Source organism: Ipomoea nil, unplaced genomic scaffold (assembly GCF_001879475.1).
Source record: "Ipomoea nil cultivar Tokyo-kokei standard unplaced genomic scaffold, Asagao_1.1 scaffold0188, whole genome shotgun sequence".
NCBI classification, from domain to species: Eukaryota; Viridiplantae; Streptophyta; class Magnoliopsida; order Solanales; family Convolvulaceae; genus Ipomoea; species Ipomoea nil.
In genome coordinates this window covers 4,717,193-4,737,224 of record NW_017616616.1, presented here as the reverse complement: position 1 = coordinate 4,737,224, position 20,032 = coordinate 4,717,193, and the positions used below count along the sequence as shown (strand labels likewise).

The window sequence follows — 20,032 nt, the reverse complement described above, 5'->3', positions numbered from 1 at the left end:
ACGTACTCACAATGGGACCCTACAGAGGTTTCTACGTGATACAATCTAATATAAAGAGCATATATACATGCATTTGTTTAATTACAAGTAGGGTCGGTTGAATAGAATTTATAATACTCCATATATTTCATGTGAACTTTATGTTTATTGTTCTCTAAATAATATTTACGAGTAATCTAACATCAACTCATAGATTTTAATCTATCATCGTCACATATAGCATAATTATATTTTTCCTATATATGAAACTATATATTTATCATGAATTATACTACATAGACTCCAAAATCTTACTCTTTAAATTTTACTCACTGGTGTGGACATGTGGTGGACTCTGATAAGTTACTTTTTTCATGTGGATCCTAATACAAGTGTTTACATACATCAAGATTTTGTGTATTGAGAGTACAAATTAATAGTATTCTTCATTTATCATATAAGCTAAGGGTCACAAAATATTCATTACAAAGATCAGAATATAAATGATGGAATTAGAGTTTTGACTCTAATATTGATTTTATGACTTGCGGTTATTTATCAACGATTGGCCAATATAACCCTTTGTTTGATAGGAGAGTATTGAATAATTGAGAATAATGCACGCGTCAAAGTGGGTGGTTATTAAGAATTTTGAGATCTGTTTTACTCTTTGAGAGGAATATATTTATACAAGAGGACTTAGTGTGGAGAGTGGCGCAAATTATGCCATGGAATCGTGTTCACCGAGAATGGTGAACACAAGGCAAAACGACGTCGTTTTTAGGTAAAAAAAAATAAAAAAATTCGCGGATGTGGAGTTAACGGCGCGCGTTTGATCAAATTATGAATTTTCTGTTATGAGATTATGAATTTTATGAAAATTCATAATCGCATAACAGAAAATTCATAATCTCACAACTGAAAATTCATAATCTCATAACAGAAAATTCATAATCTTATAACAGAAAATTCATAATCTCATGGTTCCAAAGTGAATGTGTAGGCATGGTTCCAAAGTGAGTGTGCAGGCATGGATTCATAATCTTATAACAGAAAATTCATAATCTCATGGTTCCAAAGTGAATGTGTAGGCATGGTTCCAAAGTGAGTGTGCAGGCATGGATTCATAATTTATGAATGTCCGTGATTTCGGACGGGAATATGTAGGCATGGTTCCAAAGTGAATGTGCAGACATGAATTCATAATTTATGAATGTCCGAAATTATGAATGTAATGAAAATTCATAATCTCATAACAGAAAATTCATAATCGCATAACAGAAAATTCATAATCTCATGGTTCCAAAGTGAATGTGCAGGCATGGATTCATAATTTATGAATGTCCGTGATTTCGGACGGGAATGTGTAGGCATGGTTCCAAAGTGAATGTGCATGCATGAATTCATAATTTATGAATGTCCGAAATCTTTGTTCACCTTAAATTAAAGTAAAACCGCAAAATGCGAAAATAAAGAAGAAAAGTCACGCAATTAATTGAAAAAAAAAAAAAAAAAAAAAAAAAAAAAAAAAAAAAAAAAGAAGATAACGGTGTACTAACACCGTTGGAACCGTGTTCACCATGAATGGTGAACACGGTTCCATGGCATAACGTCTGGGAGAGTGGAGAGTATTGAATAATTGAGAATAATGCGTCAAAGTGGGCCCTCGAAGGCCACCTATTTTGCCCGGCAAGCGAGGGCAAAAACGAGAGCTTAGTTTGTTGAATCTCAGTGTTGCATTATGTTGATGTAAGTCAAGTATGCTTAACCACAACCATATTCTCCACTTAAAACCAATAACGAATGATAATTAAGTAGGTGGACATTAATCATTTAATCACATCCCTGCTAAGTCGCAATGCCATGTCTCGAATTTCCCACTTCCCATCCGGGACTTAGATGGACTTGGCTTTCTTTCGCAAGAAGTTCAAATCAAAATTGTAAACCAATTTGTGGAGACATATAATAAGATGAGTACGTACGCAACTACAATAATTAACATGCATGAGTGGTAAGTACCTACAGTGATAGATCAGATCTGAATTCAATTCGATCATATCGATCTATAAATAGACGAGAATGCTGCAGGTTGGGAATTGTACCTAGCTAGCTACCTCCGGCCCCAAATAATATATATATAATTAAGCTAATAAGCTAAGGTTTGTATTCTAATTAAGCTAGCTAGCTAGCTAAGTAATGGAAATGGAGCGGAACCTGAAACCCATCGAAACCAGAAAACAGAAATCCGGCATGGAAAATAATAATATGTCCATAGCGGAGGAGCCAGTGAGCCCGTCGTCTCGTTTGCTTCATGAGCCCGCATTCAATCTCCATATTCTGGCCATCATGGGTTTTAACTCTAAAATTAACCCTCATGTTTTCACGCACAATATGCCTCATACTTTGCTCAAGCACCCTCGCTTCACCAGCTTGATGGTATGTATATATGTTGTTATTATTATATATTTTTTTTAAAAAAAAAAATATAACTAACATTAATTATATATACATGCGGGCAGGTTGTGGATAAGGAAGAAAATGGGAAAATGAAATGGGTTGAGACGGAGGTGGACTTGAGTCAACACATTACGGTAGTAGAGGCACCGGAAGTGGAAGTTGAAGGTGATGAGACTCATCGCAAGAATAAGAAGTTTGTGGAGGATTATGTTTACGAGCTGAGCAAAGAGAGAATGGACATGTCCCGACCTCTGTGGGACCTCCACATTCTGAACCTCAAAACACGCGACGCCGAGGCCTTGGCGGTGCTGCGGATGCACCATGCTCTGGGCGACGGCGCCTCCATCAATTCCTTACTGCTTGCCTGCACCCGCCAAACTGCTAATCCCAAATTACTCCCTACCATTTCCACCCGCTCCTCGTCCCCTCCTAAAACCCTAAAGCCAAATAACCCTAAGCCTAAGCCTAAGAATTTTTTTAAACTGGTTTGGAATACATTAGTGGACGTCTTCATCTTCATCGCTACTCTCTTCTTCCTAAAGGATTCCCAAACCCCAATCACGCCATCTCCTGCTTCAGAATCCAAACCCAAGCGATTTGCTTACAGGATTCTATCTCTTAACGATTTCTTTTCCATCAAACTTGCTACAAACACGGTATATATATATATATATATTCAATTCCCTCGCTACATTAATTTAATTTAAGCTAAACAATTCCATGCCTGGCCTAGCCTGCTATACTTAATTAAATATTCTTCTTCAATTCTTTTCTACATACAGACCATAAATGACGTAGCGTTGGGAGTTACACAAGCTGCTCTTTCTATGTATCTCAACAGGAGATATGGTACGTATGCATGCATGTCATACTCCCTACTCGTATATATGTATATATCAGCAGCTAGCTAGAAATGAATTGATCTATCGAAATTAATTGTACCGTTGTAATTAGCTTAGCTAGCTAGCTAGATTAGATTTGATCCACCGTACCGATTCGATCTGTTGGGTTGGGGTGCAGGTAAAAGAGATATAGGGTCAATCGAAGGACAAAACAATCTCCCCAAGAATCTTCGACTTCGATCATGTCTATTTTTCAATCTTAGACCAGCAAAAGGAATTCAGGTATATATGCATGCATGTTAAAGTTGTTGTTGGCCTGGAGTGATCGACTTTAATTTGATTTGATTACTTTCTTGATCTCTATCTGATCTATCTATCTCTCTTCTTTTTAATTATATATAACATAATAATAATAATGTTGTTGGTAGGCGTTAGCAGACATGATGAAGAAGGAGAAGGGAGAAAGCAATTCGATGTCGAAGTGGGGTTGGGGAAACCGTTTTGGTTATGCAATCCTACCCTTAAAAATTGGAATGCTGAATGATCCCTTGGATTATGTGAGAGAAGCCAAGGCAACCGCTGACCGCAAGAAATACTCATATGAACCTATTTTCACTTATTACCTTGCCAATTTCGTCATTAAATTTTTTGGCCCCAAGGTACTATACTTATCACTTATGCTATATATAGTAGTACATACCTACCTACTTATTCTTCAATTCCATCTTATTATTATACGTACGGCGTACATCATATCTTATCTATCGGAATTAATTAAGCATCTAATCATTCAATTATATATATATATATATATATATATATATATATATATATATATATATATATATATATATATACGTACTAATGGAGTAGTGCATATATGCATGGTATATATGGGTGCAGGCAGCCGCCATTTTGACGAACAAAATATTCAGCAACGCAAGCACGTGCTTCTCCAACGTTGTTGGACCTCGAGAAGATCTTGAGTTCTTTGGTCACCCCATTGCCTTTATAGCTCCTACTTGTTATGGCCAGCCAAGTGTACGTACTACTTTAATTTATTTAACCATATCATCATTTAATTAATTTTCATTTCTACCTAGCAAGCTTTTAAGTTTTAACTATATATTATGTATACTCTCATGATCTGATCTGATCTTATCTTATATTATAATTAATTAGGCTCTGATGGTTCACTTTCAAAGTTATGTGGACAAGATGGGTGTTATTATATCCGTTGATGAGAATGTGATTCCTGATCCCAACCAGTTGCTGGATGATTTTGAGAAATCCCTTCATCTCATTAAGGATGCTGCTGCAGCTGCCGCCACATCATCACCAACCAATTTATAATTAAGCCGCGCGCTAAGCTATATGTTGTATTGAAGATCAGATCAGATCAGATGTCAAGTAATAATTAAATTAATAAGCTGCATGATGAAATGCATCAACGTACCTAGCTACTGTATGTATAATATGCTGTATGTGTGATTGTGTGCTAGCTTAAGTTTAATTTTGTAATAAGTTAAATTGTATGCTTTCTCTTAGCTAGCCGGCCAACTAGGTGATGGTCGACGGGTTGACTACCTGCTGCTAGTCAGCAGGCTGGCAAGTTGACCACCTACTTTCGCTCCTCAAGCTGGCTTCTTGGTCAACTTACAATACTCATGTTCATATCCACTTTCTCAACCTATTGAAGCACAAAGAGTCAATGCCGCCCTCAATAGAGCTCAAATCCATAATCGTCTCTCATTTGAGAGAGTCACTCCATGCCGTTATACTACAATGTCATTAGCCAATGAAATTAAAGTTAATTTATTTATGTTGTATTTGATTAATGTTTCTTTATGTATAATAAAACATTCGGTTAAATAAATTAAAGTTTTATATTACCGATATTAGGAGTTCAACATGATCGAAGCAGCTAGCTAAGTTAATTACAATATGACAATATATTTTGATTAATAATAGTACTTCATTATTCTACCTAATATAGGTTACCATGTTCCATCTATTTGTTCTTGATATATATGATTCTCCTAATTTTTCCTAGCTAACTCCACCAGGCCAGTTGTACGTAGTGAGTACAAAAATGTATAAACAAAATTCCTTTTTTTTTTTTTTTCTAAAAAAAAAAAAAAAAGATTTTTTAATGTGTTAGTCGATACATTTTTTTTTTTTAAGACTAAATGAAAAAATTTCAAAGCTAGATACCATCTTAATTGTATAGGCAGTTAGCAATTAAGTTGGTGATGGGTCATGACAGAGGAAAACAACAATTGTTATAGGACCACAGTTGCATGGTAAATTCTGATTCAAAAATTATGTGTTTACGGTTAACACATTTTATACAAATTATGTTAACTGCAGATACATAAGATGTTGATTAACATGTTATATGTTTGCAATTCACATATTCTGGACTTATAGTTAACATTTCATGTGTATGTAGTTATCATGTTATGTATCTATAATTATCATATAATGTACTTTCAATTTGTTAAATACAAAAGCAAGTACATAATTTGAAGATTATATGCAAAATAGACCCTCGTGAATGGTATAATTTGCCCGAAAACAGTTGAAAGGCTTTTATTTTACTTTATTGAATTTTGGTGTTGGTTGAAAGATCGATTCGAAGGGAATATAATGATGATGATGATTACCCGCCACCCTTGAGTTCAGATCGGCACCATACACCACCCTTCAAACCCAAGAAAACACTTACTAATCACAACCCCCTCGCTACCAAACCTGATGACCCACATACACCAACTCTTTAATTTTCTTTTCTAGCTTTCCGGCCTGCACGCACCATTATTCTTATTATTCATCTATAACATACATACAGTTGCAAAATATTATCATCAAGCTAAGCATTAGCGAGTTGTTAGCAGGATAGGATAATGGGTCCAATTTCAAGACTCCAAGAGTTACTACTTGTTGTGATCTTGATCATCGTTGTTTCTGGGAGATCAAATAATGTTGAAGCTCAGAACACAGAAGTTGCCCAAGATACAAAAGCACTATGCAGCATCAGTCTTGCGTCGTTTCTTCCTCCTCCCTATGGGGCTATGGAAAACGTGATTTGTCGGCCTCTTTGGAATTCTAATTTCCTGCTAAGAGTAAGTTAAGTAGTATATATAAATTAAATAATACATACATTATTGCAAATGATATGATGGAGTGAAATGAATTTGATTTACGCATCCAATATATGCATATATGTTTGTGTAGTACTCGCAGACAAAAGACAACGTGGTGACAATAGTGGCATCCACTCTATACACCAGTGGGTGGGTAGGAATTGGGTTTTCAAGAAATGGGAAGATGATCAACTCTAGCTCCATGGTTGGATGGATAACACCAGAGGGTAAAGCCAGAATCAGGCAGTATTTGTTGGAGGGATTCAAGCCTTCACAGGTAAAACATGACAAAGGTGAACTCCCATTGACCACGACTCCTCCCCTGGTTGTGCTACAAGGCGCCACTATTTATCTCGCATTCCAATTGAAATTCCCAATGCGCCTCAGAGCTCAACCAATCATCCTAGCATTTGCACATAGATATCCCCATCATCTCCGCCTTACAAACCATGATGACAAGACCACCATCAACTTTGACTTCTCCACAGGAGCTTCATATTCAGTATCTGTTTCACCTAGTGGTATCATGAAAACAAAGAAGACACATGGTGTTTTAGGAATCATGGGATGGGGTGTGTTCTCCCCTATCGGGGCAATTTTTGCAAGATACCTCAGGCATCGATCACGGGGAGGAGGAGATGCATTGTGGTTTTACCTTCATGTTTCTGCTCAGTTCATTGGATTCATATTAGGACTTGCTGGTGTGGTTATGGGCCTTCGACTCTACTCAAGAATGCATGCCCACGTTCCAGCACATAGGGGCATTGGCATTTTTCTTCTTCTCATCAGTATTCTCCAGGTTACGTTTAATTTCATCTCATTTCATATATATATGATAGCTTACTCACTCAAGCTAATATAATTCGATCAGGTGTTAGCATTTTTCCTACGTCCCCACGAAGACAGCAAACATCGAAAGTACTGGAATTTGTATCATTCTTGGGTTGGAAGGATTGCACTCTTCTTTGGAGCTTTGAACATTGTGTTGGGAATACACTACGCAGAAGCAGGGGATGAATGGCGGATAGGATACGGGTTTCTTCTTGGATCAACACTACTCGCATGTATTATCCTCGAAACATTGTTAAGGATGAAGAAGAAGCTAAACAATCCAGCCCTCGGCCGTCCAGACTTCCCAATGAATTCTATGGATCACTAACTAACCTGCAGCCTGCATCTGCAATTTACCCATCAAAACATACCAAAAAAAAAAAATTAAAGCTCGATCACTCGCTGGATCCCAGGCCAACTCTGATCTATGCAACCGATCGATCGAGAGTGATTGATGTCAATTTTCACGTTTTGTATGTATTGTCTGCTCAGCTCAGCTCCCTCCTAGTTTTGCAGTAGAGATCGATATGATGTTGTGTAATAGCTAGGAATTCTATTCGATCTTTCAAGTGTGGCTGGATGGCTTTCTTTGTATGAAGCACAAATCTTGACTCTTCTCTATCTTTTGGCAAGTATTATATTGCATGCAAATTAAGCTTCACAGCTTGATTGATTATACACTCTGACACTCACACCTTATCACACTACTTAAACAATATAATAAAGACCAACACCAACTACTGCATGTGAATTATATTTTGCAAAATGAATACGTAGGATATGATGTAAGAATGAAGTTCAAAAGAATAATTTATGTCGTCGTATACAACTCAACCAAATAATGAACTGTATTAAGCATTTCCCTGCATGCTATCAAAAATAGAACTTGCTATATATGAATAAGCTAGCTAAGCTAGATGAAAGGGGAGTAACTTTAGCCTGCCTTTAAGTATCATATTAAGCACTATGAAAACAAAACATAAAGACTTCCTAACCAAATATAATTGGAGACCGTACGTAGGTATCACCAGTCAAGACTCCTTAAATGCCAAAAGCCATGTCTCTAAGAAGAAACCTGCATATAAGTCAAACATCATTAATTTGAATTGCATTCACCCATATAAACAGCATACCCACCCCCAAGAGAAGGGGGGTGGGAGGAAAGGAGCTGAAGGGACAAAAAGGATGATTGAATTGGCAATGTGAATAATAGGAAATTAAAGACTGTACAAGCCTACAACTCCCATCAGAAAGTGCAAATACACAAGAATATAATATAATGAAACTCGACTTGTTAAAGCATGCATACTAATTATTGACAATGACTTTTCTCAGAAGCAAAATCATTCATAAATCATAATAACAGGAAGACTTTAATCACAGAAAGTTCAAATATAGTAAAGTTGGTGAATATATCTAACCTGCACCATTAAGTTCAAGTGATGTAGTCCGAAATCCAGCAACACCAATCCCAAAAACTGACAATTCAATTCTTTTTATCTTTATTTCCTTGGGAATTCGGACAAGTGTGCTTCAACTTCATATTGGTAATTATGCAATAGTTATTGGTTAAAAGCTCCAGAACGTACTATATTTTATGTGCAATTACTTGCACAATCTTTATTGGAAGGAAGTCCTGTGGACCTGGGAACTTCTGTCTCTCTGATAACTCTGCTATAAACAACTTTAAATGACTGAGAGGTGTATGGTCTCTTTAGCAAACTTATAGGCATCCTCAGAGTTTGTTTCCTGTTCCTCCGTCCTCTAATCAAAATGTTAAAGGTTTTCTCATTATCAGTCTTCCAAGGATGTCTTGGTACATAATGATCACAACTTCCAGCATCTTCCTTTGAATCATCACTGTTGTTTGGTAGACTTTCAGGCAAAGTAGCATGGTTCGAATTTAATTTGCCCTTCATTCCATCATCATCTGATTGAACGTCAGTTACATCATTCAAGTTCTCCACAACTTCTGATGCTGGAAGATAAACTTCTTTCTTTGTGTCATCCAAAGTACTGAGATCCACTGGTAAGTTTGGTGCTATATTCAAGCTTTCAGGATTATCATATTGCTCCTCCTTCATGGACAAATTTGTGTCAGTGATTGGCTCAACCACCGCTGGTGACATAGAAAATTCCACTGGGCGGCAGCCCGGCCATACTGTGCTAGGAGTGTAATCTGATGGACCAGCATTAATATTGCATGGCCAAGCATAATGGTTTTGATGGAATGGGCTAGTGTTTACAGGAAATGTACTTCGTGGTAGTGACTGAGGCTGGGAGTAAGGAGGGTACATAAATGGCAATGGATGCATCATGTTTGGGGTTGTTGGAGGAGAAGGGTATGGATGATGAGGAGAAGAGCCCATTGGATTGGGCAAAACAGTGCCTGGTCCTGGATGAAGAGTCATGTTCATTGGCCAAGGACCAACGGCCGGTAGGGCACCAGGACCAGAAGGGTGATTAATGCTCATAGGCAAGGGTGCTATGCGTGCAACAGCAGATGATGGGCTAAAGGGTTCTGCTGATGCAGATAACTTTTTGTTGGACAACTCCCGGCTATCATTTGAATAAGACGAGGATTTCACCCTTGGACATTCTACTTCTTGTAAAGTCAATTTTGAATCACTCCTGGCTTCAAATGTGTTTATTTCTTCCTTCTCACAAAGATCCCCATTGGGAGAATTATCTGACGAAAGCGTATTATCAGTTTGAACGCATTCCTGCCCCATTTGACTCACTGTTATACAATCTGAATCATTAATAATCATCACATCACTTGTGTGAATTTCTTCTTTCTTAACGGCCTCTGCAGAACCCAGATCAAGATGCTGAATGCTGCTGCGCTCCAAATTTTCAGCATCCTTCTGCATAGTGTCAGAAATTTCTTCTAATTGATTGTTTTCTTCTCCAACCTCTGCAGTATCTTTTCTATACTGAATTTCATCTTCTGATACCCTCGTCTGCAACATAGAAATAGTACCTGGTGGGGCCAATGCTACTTCCTTATAAGATGGAGATTTTCCCAAGCTTACTATTGAACTTCTCTTTGATATTTGGCCAACCTCTTTTGGTGTCAAAATTTGCTTCTCTTCTGATAAAGGATTTAATGAATCATCTGCAATTCTTGAGGTCTCTGTGGCAGTTTCTCTGACAGAAGATGGTACTGATTTAACTCTATATGCCATAGCTTTTACCATTCTCCTCCCAAACTTTGCACTTGGCGATGAGGTCTTTGTTATATAGTAATCTGCATAACTTCTTGGTGATGACGTCCTTTTCTTTAAAAGGTAGTATTTACCACCTTGGTAGTTATTCTGGACTCTAGCTTGTTCAACATCAGACACCACGTCTTTTTTCTGATAACCAATGACCTTGCCAACTGTTTGCCATCGCTGCCTTACTCTTCGCCCATACAAACCAGCCGATCTTGGTCTCTGAACTGGCTGCCATCCATCTTCTCCTTCAACATGTGTCTCGGGTAAGACATCATTGGCAATTGGCTTCTCTATTGAAGCCTCAGCCTCCTCCGGTTCAGCTAGTCTGGACTGGACCAATTTTTCCTCAGCACCTGCACAGTCTGCATCATGCTCAGATACAACTGCCAAGATGACAGATTCCTTATTCTCTTTGTTTTCATTATCAGGTTTGCAAATTTGCTTCTCTTCATCTGATGCCTCTCTCTGACCATCTTTTGGAGATAATTCAGAATTTGTTGAGTTAATATTATTTTGATCACATTTTCCCTTCACCTGAAAATAACAGCACAAAGCACAAGAAATACAAAGTTGAGGTTAGGAGTGAATTGGATTTAATAAATGGCAATTCCAAAAGTAAGAAATGCCAGTCATGTTCAGCAGCAAAAAGCAAATCTCTAGTTTGAAGAAGGCAAAGAAAAGAAAAAAAAAAAAAAAAAAAAAAAAAAAAAAAAAAAAAAGTTCTCTAATTGTGACGATCGAAGGGACTGGTTAATTTTAAAAGCTGATTCCACAATTCTGTAGACAACCTCCCCCTTTAACATCCAGTAGAAGATGCTAAACAAATGAAATTACAGATCAAAAGGAAAGAAATTATTACACATAAGACTAAATATAATAGATAGATATTGCATAATTCATATTCCAATTGAAGAAAAAGACAGCGATTACAATATTTCGGCATACCTGTTGATCGTAAGAATTAATTAGAACAAAGAATAAAGTAAAAAGATACAAAGCACAAAAGCCAACCTTCATAATAAATCCTTTTCTTTTCATCCCATTTGCATCTCTTCCTTTGGCATCAGGGCTTGGATTAATGTAGTCAAGCAAATCTGACACACTGTGAGTAACAAAACAGATTTAGTTGAAAGAAGTCAGCTATAGCAGAAAGTAATAGAGACTGAGCAGAAGGATGAATCAAATAGGCTTTAGAATTAAGTGCTCAGTAACAAGTGAAACATAAAAATGGTGAAATATACTGGCTTTTACTTGTATCCTCCATACCTCAGATGACCCTTGCAGGCTATAGATGCATCGGGCTTCCTCGTTCCATTTCGGGCAGCTTCTTGCTGCTCAAAAGCCTTTGACTCAAAGTACTCAAGCCAAGCAGCAGCATCCTTCATCATTTAGTTACAATAAGAATCATTCCATGGAAGTCTATGTATTCATTTTCTTAAAATAAAAATAAACAAATCTAACAAGCATCACTTGTAGATGAACCTTTAATACAACTACTAGTTGAGCAACAAGCACTAAAAACAATGCTCCGTGCACAAATTGTTAGTCAATGATTACTTTCATTGTTTAAATCATTATATAAAATTAGCATCCATTGGTTTAATTAAATATTGAAGAAAATTAAAGAATAAATATTATACTTTTGTATCATGGTGTGTCAGTGTCCATCAAATAAGAGGGGGTTACCTGCGTTCGAAGATCATCTGGACCCAGCTTTGTCCGAAGTATCTGCAACGTTGTTTGCTCATGTTGAACGCTCAAAGGATATGCTTCCATCAATGAGAGTGCAATTGCAATAGCATGGTAACTAGCAGCTGTCTAGAAACAGCGCAAGCACAAAAGAAATCAGATCAGGCAATCATAATAATAACTGAAAAAAGACTAAGATATAGACAAATATAAATAACGGAAGTGCAACCTGGATATGATCTGGGCCAAGTAACTTTTGGTTGCATTTTAGAGCTTTATGAAGATATCTGAGGGCAACATGTACATTACCCAAGCCTTCCTCCATCATAGCCACGTTTATGTAGGTTGCAGCAGTGTTTGGATGTGATGGGCCACATGTGAGATGTAACAAATAAAGTGCTCGCTTCACATACCTTAAAAGTGAAAACATAGAAAAAGTAAATCATATATGCTGAGCAAAGGAAGAAAACAGCAAGATCCCCATAACTTTTCATGTATGCTGAGTAAATCATGTGAGATGTGTTTCAGAAAATGCTTACTTCAGAGCCAACTCTGTGTGTTGAAGTCTGTAATAGAAAACAGCAAGATCCCCATAACTTTTCATAGTATCTGGATGATCAAGTCCTAGCTCTCTTTCATTGATATCCAGAGCTTTCTGCTGGTAGATTGTGGCCTGCCATGGAAATCAAGTAAAAAAACACATTCGAAAAATGTTGTAGGAGACGACAAATAAACACTGGAAATAGGAAAGAAACTGCAGCACAAAGGCAGAGTAGGTTGTTCTAGTAAAAAAGCTGGAAGACTACCTGATTAAAATCTCCTGTGTGATATAAAACCACCGCAAGAAGGCTATAAGCACCTGCTGTCATTCGATGATAGGGCCCACATACTGCAACAAGCTTTGCAAGTGCCTAAAGAACAAGAAATTTAAAGACTCTTCTAAGATAGTATTGACATGTAGGCAACTATAAATATTTGCCTTCCATAAAACAATGGTTCTCTAATAAATTTTCTTTCATATCCATTTCCTTGCCTCTTTATCCACGTTAGTCCAAAGACAAACAAAGAAACATAACAGAAGTCACATTATGAAAGCTATTTTTTAAAAATAAAGACACATTATTACAAAAAATCTCAGTAGTCTGGATTCTCACTGTGAATGAGAAACCTCATAGAAAGAAAATTTATTCTTCCAGTCCTGAAATTAATTACCTTTGTCCCATAGCTGACTGCATCTTCAAGTTTTCCCTTGTCTAAAGCAGTTTTTGATGATTCCAGAAGTTGGCGACCATCTGCGGAAGAGCATGCTGCTTGCTGCAAAAGACAAACACAATTATAAAACATATGATGATGATAATCAACAGAATGTTGACTGCTTCAGATATTAAAATCAATATTCAGTAGAGTATTTCTTCCAACTATATTAAATGTTAGAGTTGCAAATCACCTTATGTACTGGTACCAGACCAACAATGTCTTCTTTCTGGAAAGGATTTGGAGAATTCATATCATAGTCTCTTGGAACAATCTCAATACCAACCTAACACAGTCAAAACAGACATTTCAGTGCTGTTAATTGTTAACTCTTTTAGAGGATAATCTGTAATACGAACAAATTTCAAGTATTTTATAATCCATTTTCATCTTATGAATATGAATAATGTTGCCCTTTCATTTGCTAAATTGTTTTTTTTTTTTATCAGTGCTTTACTGCCATTTTTTCACAAAAAGACAAACCTATCCCAACATGCATATTTAGGGCTTAGCTGATATCATTTCTAATAAGTTTCATTTATCAAATCCAAAATATATTTTCTATTCTGCATTCAAAATACTTGTCATGCAATGTTTTTCAAAGCATAGTTGACCACTGAAATAGCAAATCTGAACAATCTAATATCTCAATCTATTGTAACCAGATAAATGTGTTAGTGACTAAACTGAGCATTGGCACAAGAATGGTGAACATTACAGCCGTAAGATGTGCTCCTTCAACTAGTTCAATATCTTAAAGATGGAATACTACAAATGTAAGAAATTTTGAGTACCTTGTGACATAGACCACGAAGAATTGCAAATTTCCTCACATCTTTGAACTTTAGATTGCAAATATCCCATTCATATCGTTTTTCTAGAAATAACTCCAGCCATCTCCGCACAAGGGAATCAACATCATGAAAGTGATTTGACTGTTCACTTTCAGGAACCCCAAGCATCATATTCAGAGCAGCAGCAATTACGGCAGCCATATCCTCAGTCTTAACAACTGAGGCAATCACTGCTTGTAGAATATGCTTAAAAGCACGTACTATCATCTCATGCATACAAAGGGATTGCACATGTGTCAACTTTTCTGATAGCTTCACCTGTCAAAAAGAAATAACAAGGAGAAATGGACTAGATGAATGCACTGCACTCTGATAAGGAAATTAAAGTCCAAACTAATGTTCAAAGAAGTCCTAGGCATTAGTGACAAGGTGAAATATTCAATCAATTATTAGTAGTTTTGACTAGATTATAAATTTTTTATGCTCGTTCAAATATTTCCCCATAATTCTACTAATCCCCTAATAATTATTTTTATAGCAATCCACCAGCACCTATAACTCAACTAAGCCATGAAATAAAAGTACAAGCATTACTTAGGGTTCTCAGCTAAATCAAGCCATGTGACAGTTACAAATCAAAAAAGTTAATAAATATAAACAACGAAATCCACAATGAAGACTCACAACTTTCCCAAGAGAACGCATCCGCAGACCTCTGCTATGCATGAAATCAGTAAGTGTCCGACCATCAACTGGTGATAGTTCCAAAGAACCAAAATCAGCAACCTGTATCGCATTAACAAATATAAATTATAAGTTCTAGAATTCCAGAAAAGTTCACCAATATAAACTATATATATATTACCAGTTTAGGAAGGGCAACTTCGTCGTAGTACTTCTGTGATAGATCAATCAGCTCCTGTAATGACTATCATGAAAAGGAAAAAGGTTAGGAAATAGAATGCAACTGAAGATATTGAATTTCCTGAGATTATGTACATTTTCTACCTTAAGGTGGAGTCCAGTCTCCGACTCTTTTAGTCGGTTAAAAGCAGCATCAGACAACAAAGTTTGTAGTATGATTTGATTTTCATCATGGGAGTTTGTTGAAGGCACTACAGTTTTTTCCGATTCCTCACTAATGCCATATGCAGCAGACTTGGGGTTATCAGACTGGAGTTCCATATTGTTCCCATCTGAGTTCTTCTTTTTGTTCTTAAGAGACTTCAGAGGAGTTCCAAGCCCCTCAACCTTCATTTCATTTTTTATCTTCTCAGCAGGAGGCTTTTTTTCTTTTTCTGATTTCTTCTGATCTTGCAAGTGTTGTATCCAACAAGCTCCAAGTTCCCATCTTATGAAAGCATCGGCTTTTATTTCTTCTTCTTGAAGCTTGGTAATACTCTCTTCCAGTACTCTCTTAACAAAAGCCTGGGAAGTAGTGTCTTCACAACCTGAACTTTTTGATTGCAATGCTATTTTGTTATATTCTGAAGCTGTCTTGAAGTGAAGAAGCATCCTTAAACTACAAAAAATAAAGGAAAAAAAATGTATAAGTAGCAGTACTGGTTTAGAAGGTGAACAATATAGAATATACATCAACGAAAGAATGTCAACTAGATATAGAAGGGACAACAGAAATGAAAGAATTGTATGGAACTTCTAATAAGAAAGTCAGTAACACCTGTTTATATTTAGGGCATTGGCACCCCCATCAGGTTGATCAGGAAGATCAAGACTTTGCAGTTTAGGACTTTTGTTGTCAATTTCTTCACCATGAACTTTCACACTTGCAATATAACCACAGTGCCTTACATTTACAACACCTAAGGTAGCTAAATCCTGCATTAGAAAAACATGTTTTCATTAACATTTAAAACAACAACAAAAAATGCAGGAAACAAAATAACAGAATAAGACTCTGGATGAACTTTGCTGTTCACTGTGTCCTACATGGGCTGCAGTATTTTCATCAGCAGTAATCCCCTTCAGGAGATTTCGTTCAATCAATTGTTTCATGTCTAATCCCGATGCTTGAGTTCCATCAATTTTAGTATCTACTTTGCAGCTGGCATTAGAAGCATCTTTCATGACAGAAATGTTTAAGTCACCAACACTCTCCTTGTAAATGATAGTGCCATCAATACCACAATTAGATAATTTGTCTTCCTCCATTACATGCTGCACAGCTGATATTGCTTGAAAAATGGCAACATCAACAAATAAACTGTGAAGAAGAAAGGCTTTCCTATCACGAATCTGCCTCTCCTCTGCTGTTGCACATGGCATAGATGTGATAAACAAGAATGCATTGGCATAAGGAAACAAATTGTTTTTTCCATCCCGGCCAAGACCACCTCCATCTCCTCCCCATTTTTCATCCTCCACTGGGAGAGGTGGAAAATTAGAGGGCAACTGTGCGGCAACAGGGGGAATGAGCCAAGTGTTAGCTCTAAAGCCATAGGGAAGATTTCCAAACTGCATAAATGAGCAAGAATTTCAGAATGATTCAAAATGTAGAAGGCTAGTAGATAATTCAGTCAGTGACGAGGATATAGGAAGAGTAATAGGAAACCTTGTTACGTTCTTGGAATGCTTTCATAAGATCTTCATAAGCCTGAAAAGAAGGATGAGCTACATCAGTTTCCACCCAATGAATAGAAATCATAACAAACTAAAATTAAAAAATAAATAAAATTCCAAATCAAACAAAAGATACTATAAGAATGAGGTATGAAAATTATCAGGGAGGACAAACTACAGATTAACCTTTCAAAGCAAACCTCCATCACATTATCCAACATATGAGACGTTTACTCAAATTCTCTTCTCAATTTTTAATCAGTTATAAAGCAGACATTCTACAAATCTGTTCCGCTAAATGACAACAAGCATTGGCTCATAATAAATGCTCCAAATGTATAGAGTACTTTTCATCATGCCCAATGAGTATAGCATAGTTATTTGGCAATTCATACATCAAATAAGTACAAACATTAAAGATTATCTAAATTACCAATCAATGGAAGACTAAGAATCTAAGATCAACTACTATGCATACAATCCATGCTTTCACCAAAAAATTGTACAGAAATATTGGCTGGGGGGGGGGGGGGGGGGGGGGGGGTTTGAATTTAGCAAAAGCATCCTCAATCTCCATTTTTGAGTCACAAAATAGTAAGAGGTCCACAGTATTTTCATTAAGAAAGCAGGAGCACTGCGAAACTGACATTGTCAAACGCTCTGCTAAGATGTCTCAACAAATCAACAAGGTTGTGGCTAAGAATCCTTAGCTTTCCAATGCTATAGAATCCTTTTCTACAGGCATCAACCAGAACCAGCTTCCCATTGCAAAGCTTAACCTGTAAATAATGATCACAAGTGCCTACCATATCAGCTCATTTAACGTAAGCAACACTATATGTGCAAATCTCTGGAACACAATATGGCATTATATTTGTATTAGTACGTCTGCTCAGTGATAAATTTAGAACAAGTATCTTACTTCGATAGAGAAAAGGTGATCCTCCCGCAAATCATTCTCATTCCGTTGCGTTGTTGCTCTTCTTATAACTGCCAGAATACATTTCCGAGAGCATAAGTTAGCAAGTTGATCAGAAAGGAGGAAAAGATGAAGAGGAAAGACGAGAGCTTTACACTGAAGAGGGGGCGTGACATTTGAGAGAGAGAAGAACTCGTAGAAGCTACCAAGTTTAGGACAGGAGTTGTTCATCTCTCCGTCAGCGTCCACCGACGCCGATGATGCATCTTTCGCCGCCTGCTTTGAATGCGACGTCGGGGAAGTTGGTGGCGAAGAGTGCTTGGGGTTGGTCGGCTGCGATTTGCTCGACTTTTTGGGGTTCTTGGCATCCTGCGTAGGACGAACATTCTTATTCGAATCGCCGCCTTTTGAGCTCGCCGCAGACGGCCCGAAACTCGTCGTACATGCTAGTATGTCCAGCAGCCTTCGAACATGCGCCGTGGCGCTCTCTTCATCGTAATCCTCTGAGAATAAATTGCAAAGGTTAGGGGCAAAATGGGGTTTTATATTAGTAAACGTTACCGTTTACGAATAACGTTAGTTTACCTTCAACAAGAGTGAGGACACAAGGCTTCAGTGCGGAAATGTCCACCGTATCCTTCAAGCGTGGCCCTCTCACCTGTTGATAGGATGCCACGGTGGCAGGGATAATCCCCATTTAATTTACAAATATTTAATAGATCAAATAAGTATCTCAAGAAAATAATAATAATTACCTCATGACTTAACGAAAATTTTGTGAAATTACAAGTCCTCGTATTCACCGTTAGAAGTCGACGAATATCAATAATCCTATCCGTCGATATCCCCTATTTAAGAGGAAAAACAAATATAATTAATAGCTAAAATAAATAAATAAGAAAATTATAAAATTTTAATAGCAAAATAGTACGTGTAAATGAAATATATATTTTTATAAAATTTGTCAACGTTATTCATTCATAATAGATTACAGTTTACTTACGCAACTTATTTTAGTCATGAAATATTATTCTATACGTCTCAATTTTAAAATAAATCTCTCTATCATGTATTTGTTGAACTAGAAACAAACAAAAGTTTAGCTAACATATTTGACAATTGCATGAAATCCGTAATTATCCCACCCAGCTGTGAATTGGAAGCAGCATTATATTTATCCAACAACTAACATCTTGCCGTTATGGCATAATATTGTTTGTTCTTACAGGAATTGAACAAACTAACTCTACACCCCAACGAACTATTCATCTCATCTATCCAAGCAATATATAGTATAACTCAGCTTATATATATATATATATATATATATATATATATATATATATATTAAAGAATAAGTAAACCTTCAAGATAACTTGCGTCTCGTCCGGTAGGTTTACTGTTACATCCATGGCAACCGGGAGAACTGCAAATGAAATGTAAAGTTAATTATTATATAATATTGCTGAGAAATTCATCAGATTAAATTAAATAATACTCCGTGGCGTAGTATTGTTACAAAAATTAATTATTAGCTCATATTATATTGTTTAATTTGAAAAGAAAAAGATAAGTGAAGTATACTATAGATACATACCTTTCTCTTCCTTCTTCTTCTTGTCTCCCTTCGTCTTGCCACGACCGGTCTTGGGCGCCATTATATTGCTGAACTTAAATTCCAAAGCTGTGGCAGAGCAGAAAGCTAAGCATGCAACAAATTAAATATAATACACATGAAGAAAACGAAAGCACACACAGCAAGTAATCAATGTTACGTTTAATTAGGTGCATATACTATACTATATACCGACCTGATAGAGAAGGTTCTTTAATGCAGAATCCAGAAAGTGAAAAAGTGACACCAAAGCCGCAGTACAATATATAAATACTTATATATAGCTTAGCTTGATTGTATATAAATAAACAGCAGAGATACAGTAATGAAGAGTGCAGGCCGGCCGGGAGCTAGATATATAAACCGGGTTGCAGCAGGTAATTGAATTGCGATAAAGAGCGATAGAAATGGAGGGGAAGATTTAAGAAGCAGTTTCGGGGAGAGAGAGAGAGGGGAGATAGTGGGGAAGGTTGAGGGATATGGCGAGAAAGAGGTGGAAGGAATGATAAGGAAGGAAGGGCTGAGATTTAAGATGTCAGAAATTAAAATTGGCTGTTTGGCATGTTCTGCCCTTTTCACGCTCTGATTTTCATTTACTGCATATTTTCCATAATTTTATTTACTATCTTGTGTTATTTTTATTTTTTATATATATTTAGATTTACTGGCAGCTCCATCTGCGGCTTGCAGCTTGCAGGAGTTGCAGCT

The 20,032-nt window shown here is 36.8% G+C and overlaps 3 protein-coding genes across 4 annotated transcripts; 2 read left to right on the top strand and 1 right to left on the bottom strand.

The window, feature by feature from the left end:
• The first annotated feature begins 2,032 nt into the window (after positions 1–2,032).
• LOC109185729 (O-acyltransferase WSD1-like) lies at positions 2,033–4,802 on the top strand. The gene is made up of 8 exons (XM_019335686.1): positions 2,033–2,108; positions 2,179–2,415; positions 2,499–3,092; positions 3,219–3,285; positions 3,457–3,560; positions 3,707–3,937; positions 4,182–4,319; positions 4,461–4,802. Exons 2-8 carry the CDS (start codon positions 2,182–2,184, stop codon positions 4,629–4,631), a joined length of 1,539 nt encoding a protein of 512 aa, XP_019191231.1. The 5' UTR covers positions 2,033–2,108; positions 2,179–2,181; the 3' UTR covers positions 4,632–4,802.
• Positions 4,803–5,921: 1,119 nt separating this feature from the next.
• LOC109185902 (cytochrome b561 and DOMON domain-containing protein At3g61750) lies at positions 5,922–7,906 on the top strand. The gene is made up of 3 exons (XM_019335881.1): positions 5,922–6,403; positions 6,516–7,223; positions 7,296–7,906. The coding sequence occupies exons 1-3, from the start codon at positions 6,185–6,187 to the stop codon at positions 7,581–7,583; spliced, it is 1,215 nt and encodes a 404-aa protein (XP_019191426.1). The 5' UTR covers positions 5,922–6,184; the 3' UTR covers positions 7,584–7,906.
• Positions 7,907–8,047: 141 nt separating this feature from the next.
• LOC109185720 (protein TSS) lies at positions 8,048–19,829 on the bottom strand. Of its 2 annotated transcripts, none has more exons than XM_019335677.1 (25): positions 19,521–19,829; positions 19,307–19,411; positions 19,074–19,135; positions 18,465–18,557; positions 18,295–18,367; positions 17,865–18,212; positions 17,713–17,780; positions 17,438–17,569; positions 16,783–16,824; positions 16,161–16,685; positions 15,892–16,049; positions 15,219–15,732; positions 15,076–15,138; positions 14,895–14,996; positions 14,211–14,528; positions 13,610–13,702; positions 13,375–13,476; positions 12,969–13,073; positions 12,702–12,835; positions 12,392–12,575; positions 12,160–12,291; positions 11,740–11,852; positions 11,485–11,575; positions 8,677–11,007; positions 8,048–8,330 (listed from the first exon to the last, which is right to left on the bottom strand). In XM_019335677.1, the coding sequence occupies exons 2-24, from the start codon at positions 19,365–19,367 to the stop codon at positions 8,851–8,853; spliced, it is 5,670 nt and encodes a 1,889-aa protein (XP_019191222.1). In that variant the 5' UTR covers positions 19,368–19,411; positions 19,521–19,829; the 3' UTR covers positions 8,048–8,330; positions 8,677–8,850. The 2 variants fall into 2 exon arrangements, with proteins under 2 accessions (XP_019191222.1, XP_019191220.1); XM_019335675.1 differs by having other exon boundaries at positions 19,307–19,393.
• Between the last annotated feature and the right edge of the window lie 203 nt (positions 19,830–20,032).

Bases quoted from the DNA above. Each gene is read 5' to 3' on its own strand.
- LOC109185729 (XM_019335686.1), top strand. From the start codon at position 2,182: ATGGAGCGGAACCTGAAACCCATCGAAACCAGAAAACAGAAATCCGGC. The intron at 3,093-3,218 runs GTATATATATAT...TTCTACATACAG, and splicing joins TCAAACTTGCTACAAACACG to ACCATAAATGACGTAGCGTT. The intron at 3,938-4,181 runs GTACTATACTTA...ATATGGGTGCAG, and splicing joins TTAAATTTTTTGGCCCCAAG to GCAGCCGCCATTTTGACGAA.
- LOC109185902 (XM_019335881.1), top strand. From the start codon at position 6,185: ATGGGTCCAATTTCAAGACTCCAAGAGTTACTACTTGTTGTGATCTTG. The intron at 6,404-6,515 runs GTAAGTTAAGTA...ATGTTTGTGTAG, and splicing joins ATTCTAATTTCCTGCTAAGA to TACTCGCAGACAAAAGACAA. The intron at 7,224-7,295 runs GTTACGTTTAAT...TAATTCGATCAG, and splicing joins TTCTCATCAGTATTCTCCAG to GTGTTAGCATTTTTCCTACG.
- LOC109185720 (XM_019335677.1), bottom strand. From the start codon at position 19,367: ATGGCGCCCAAGACCGGTCGTGGCAAGACGAAGGGAGACAAGAAGAAG. The intron at 19,136-19,306 runs GTATGTATCTAT...TTTCATTTGCAG, and splicing joins GAAGAAGAAGGAAGAGAAAG to TTCTCCCGGTTGCCATGGAT. The intron at 13,703-14,210 runs GTACTCAAAATT...TGACTGTGTTAG, and splicing joins TTCGTGGTCTATGTCACAAG to GTTGGTATTGAGATTGTTCC.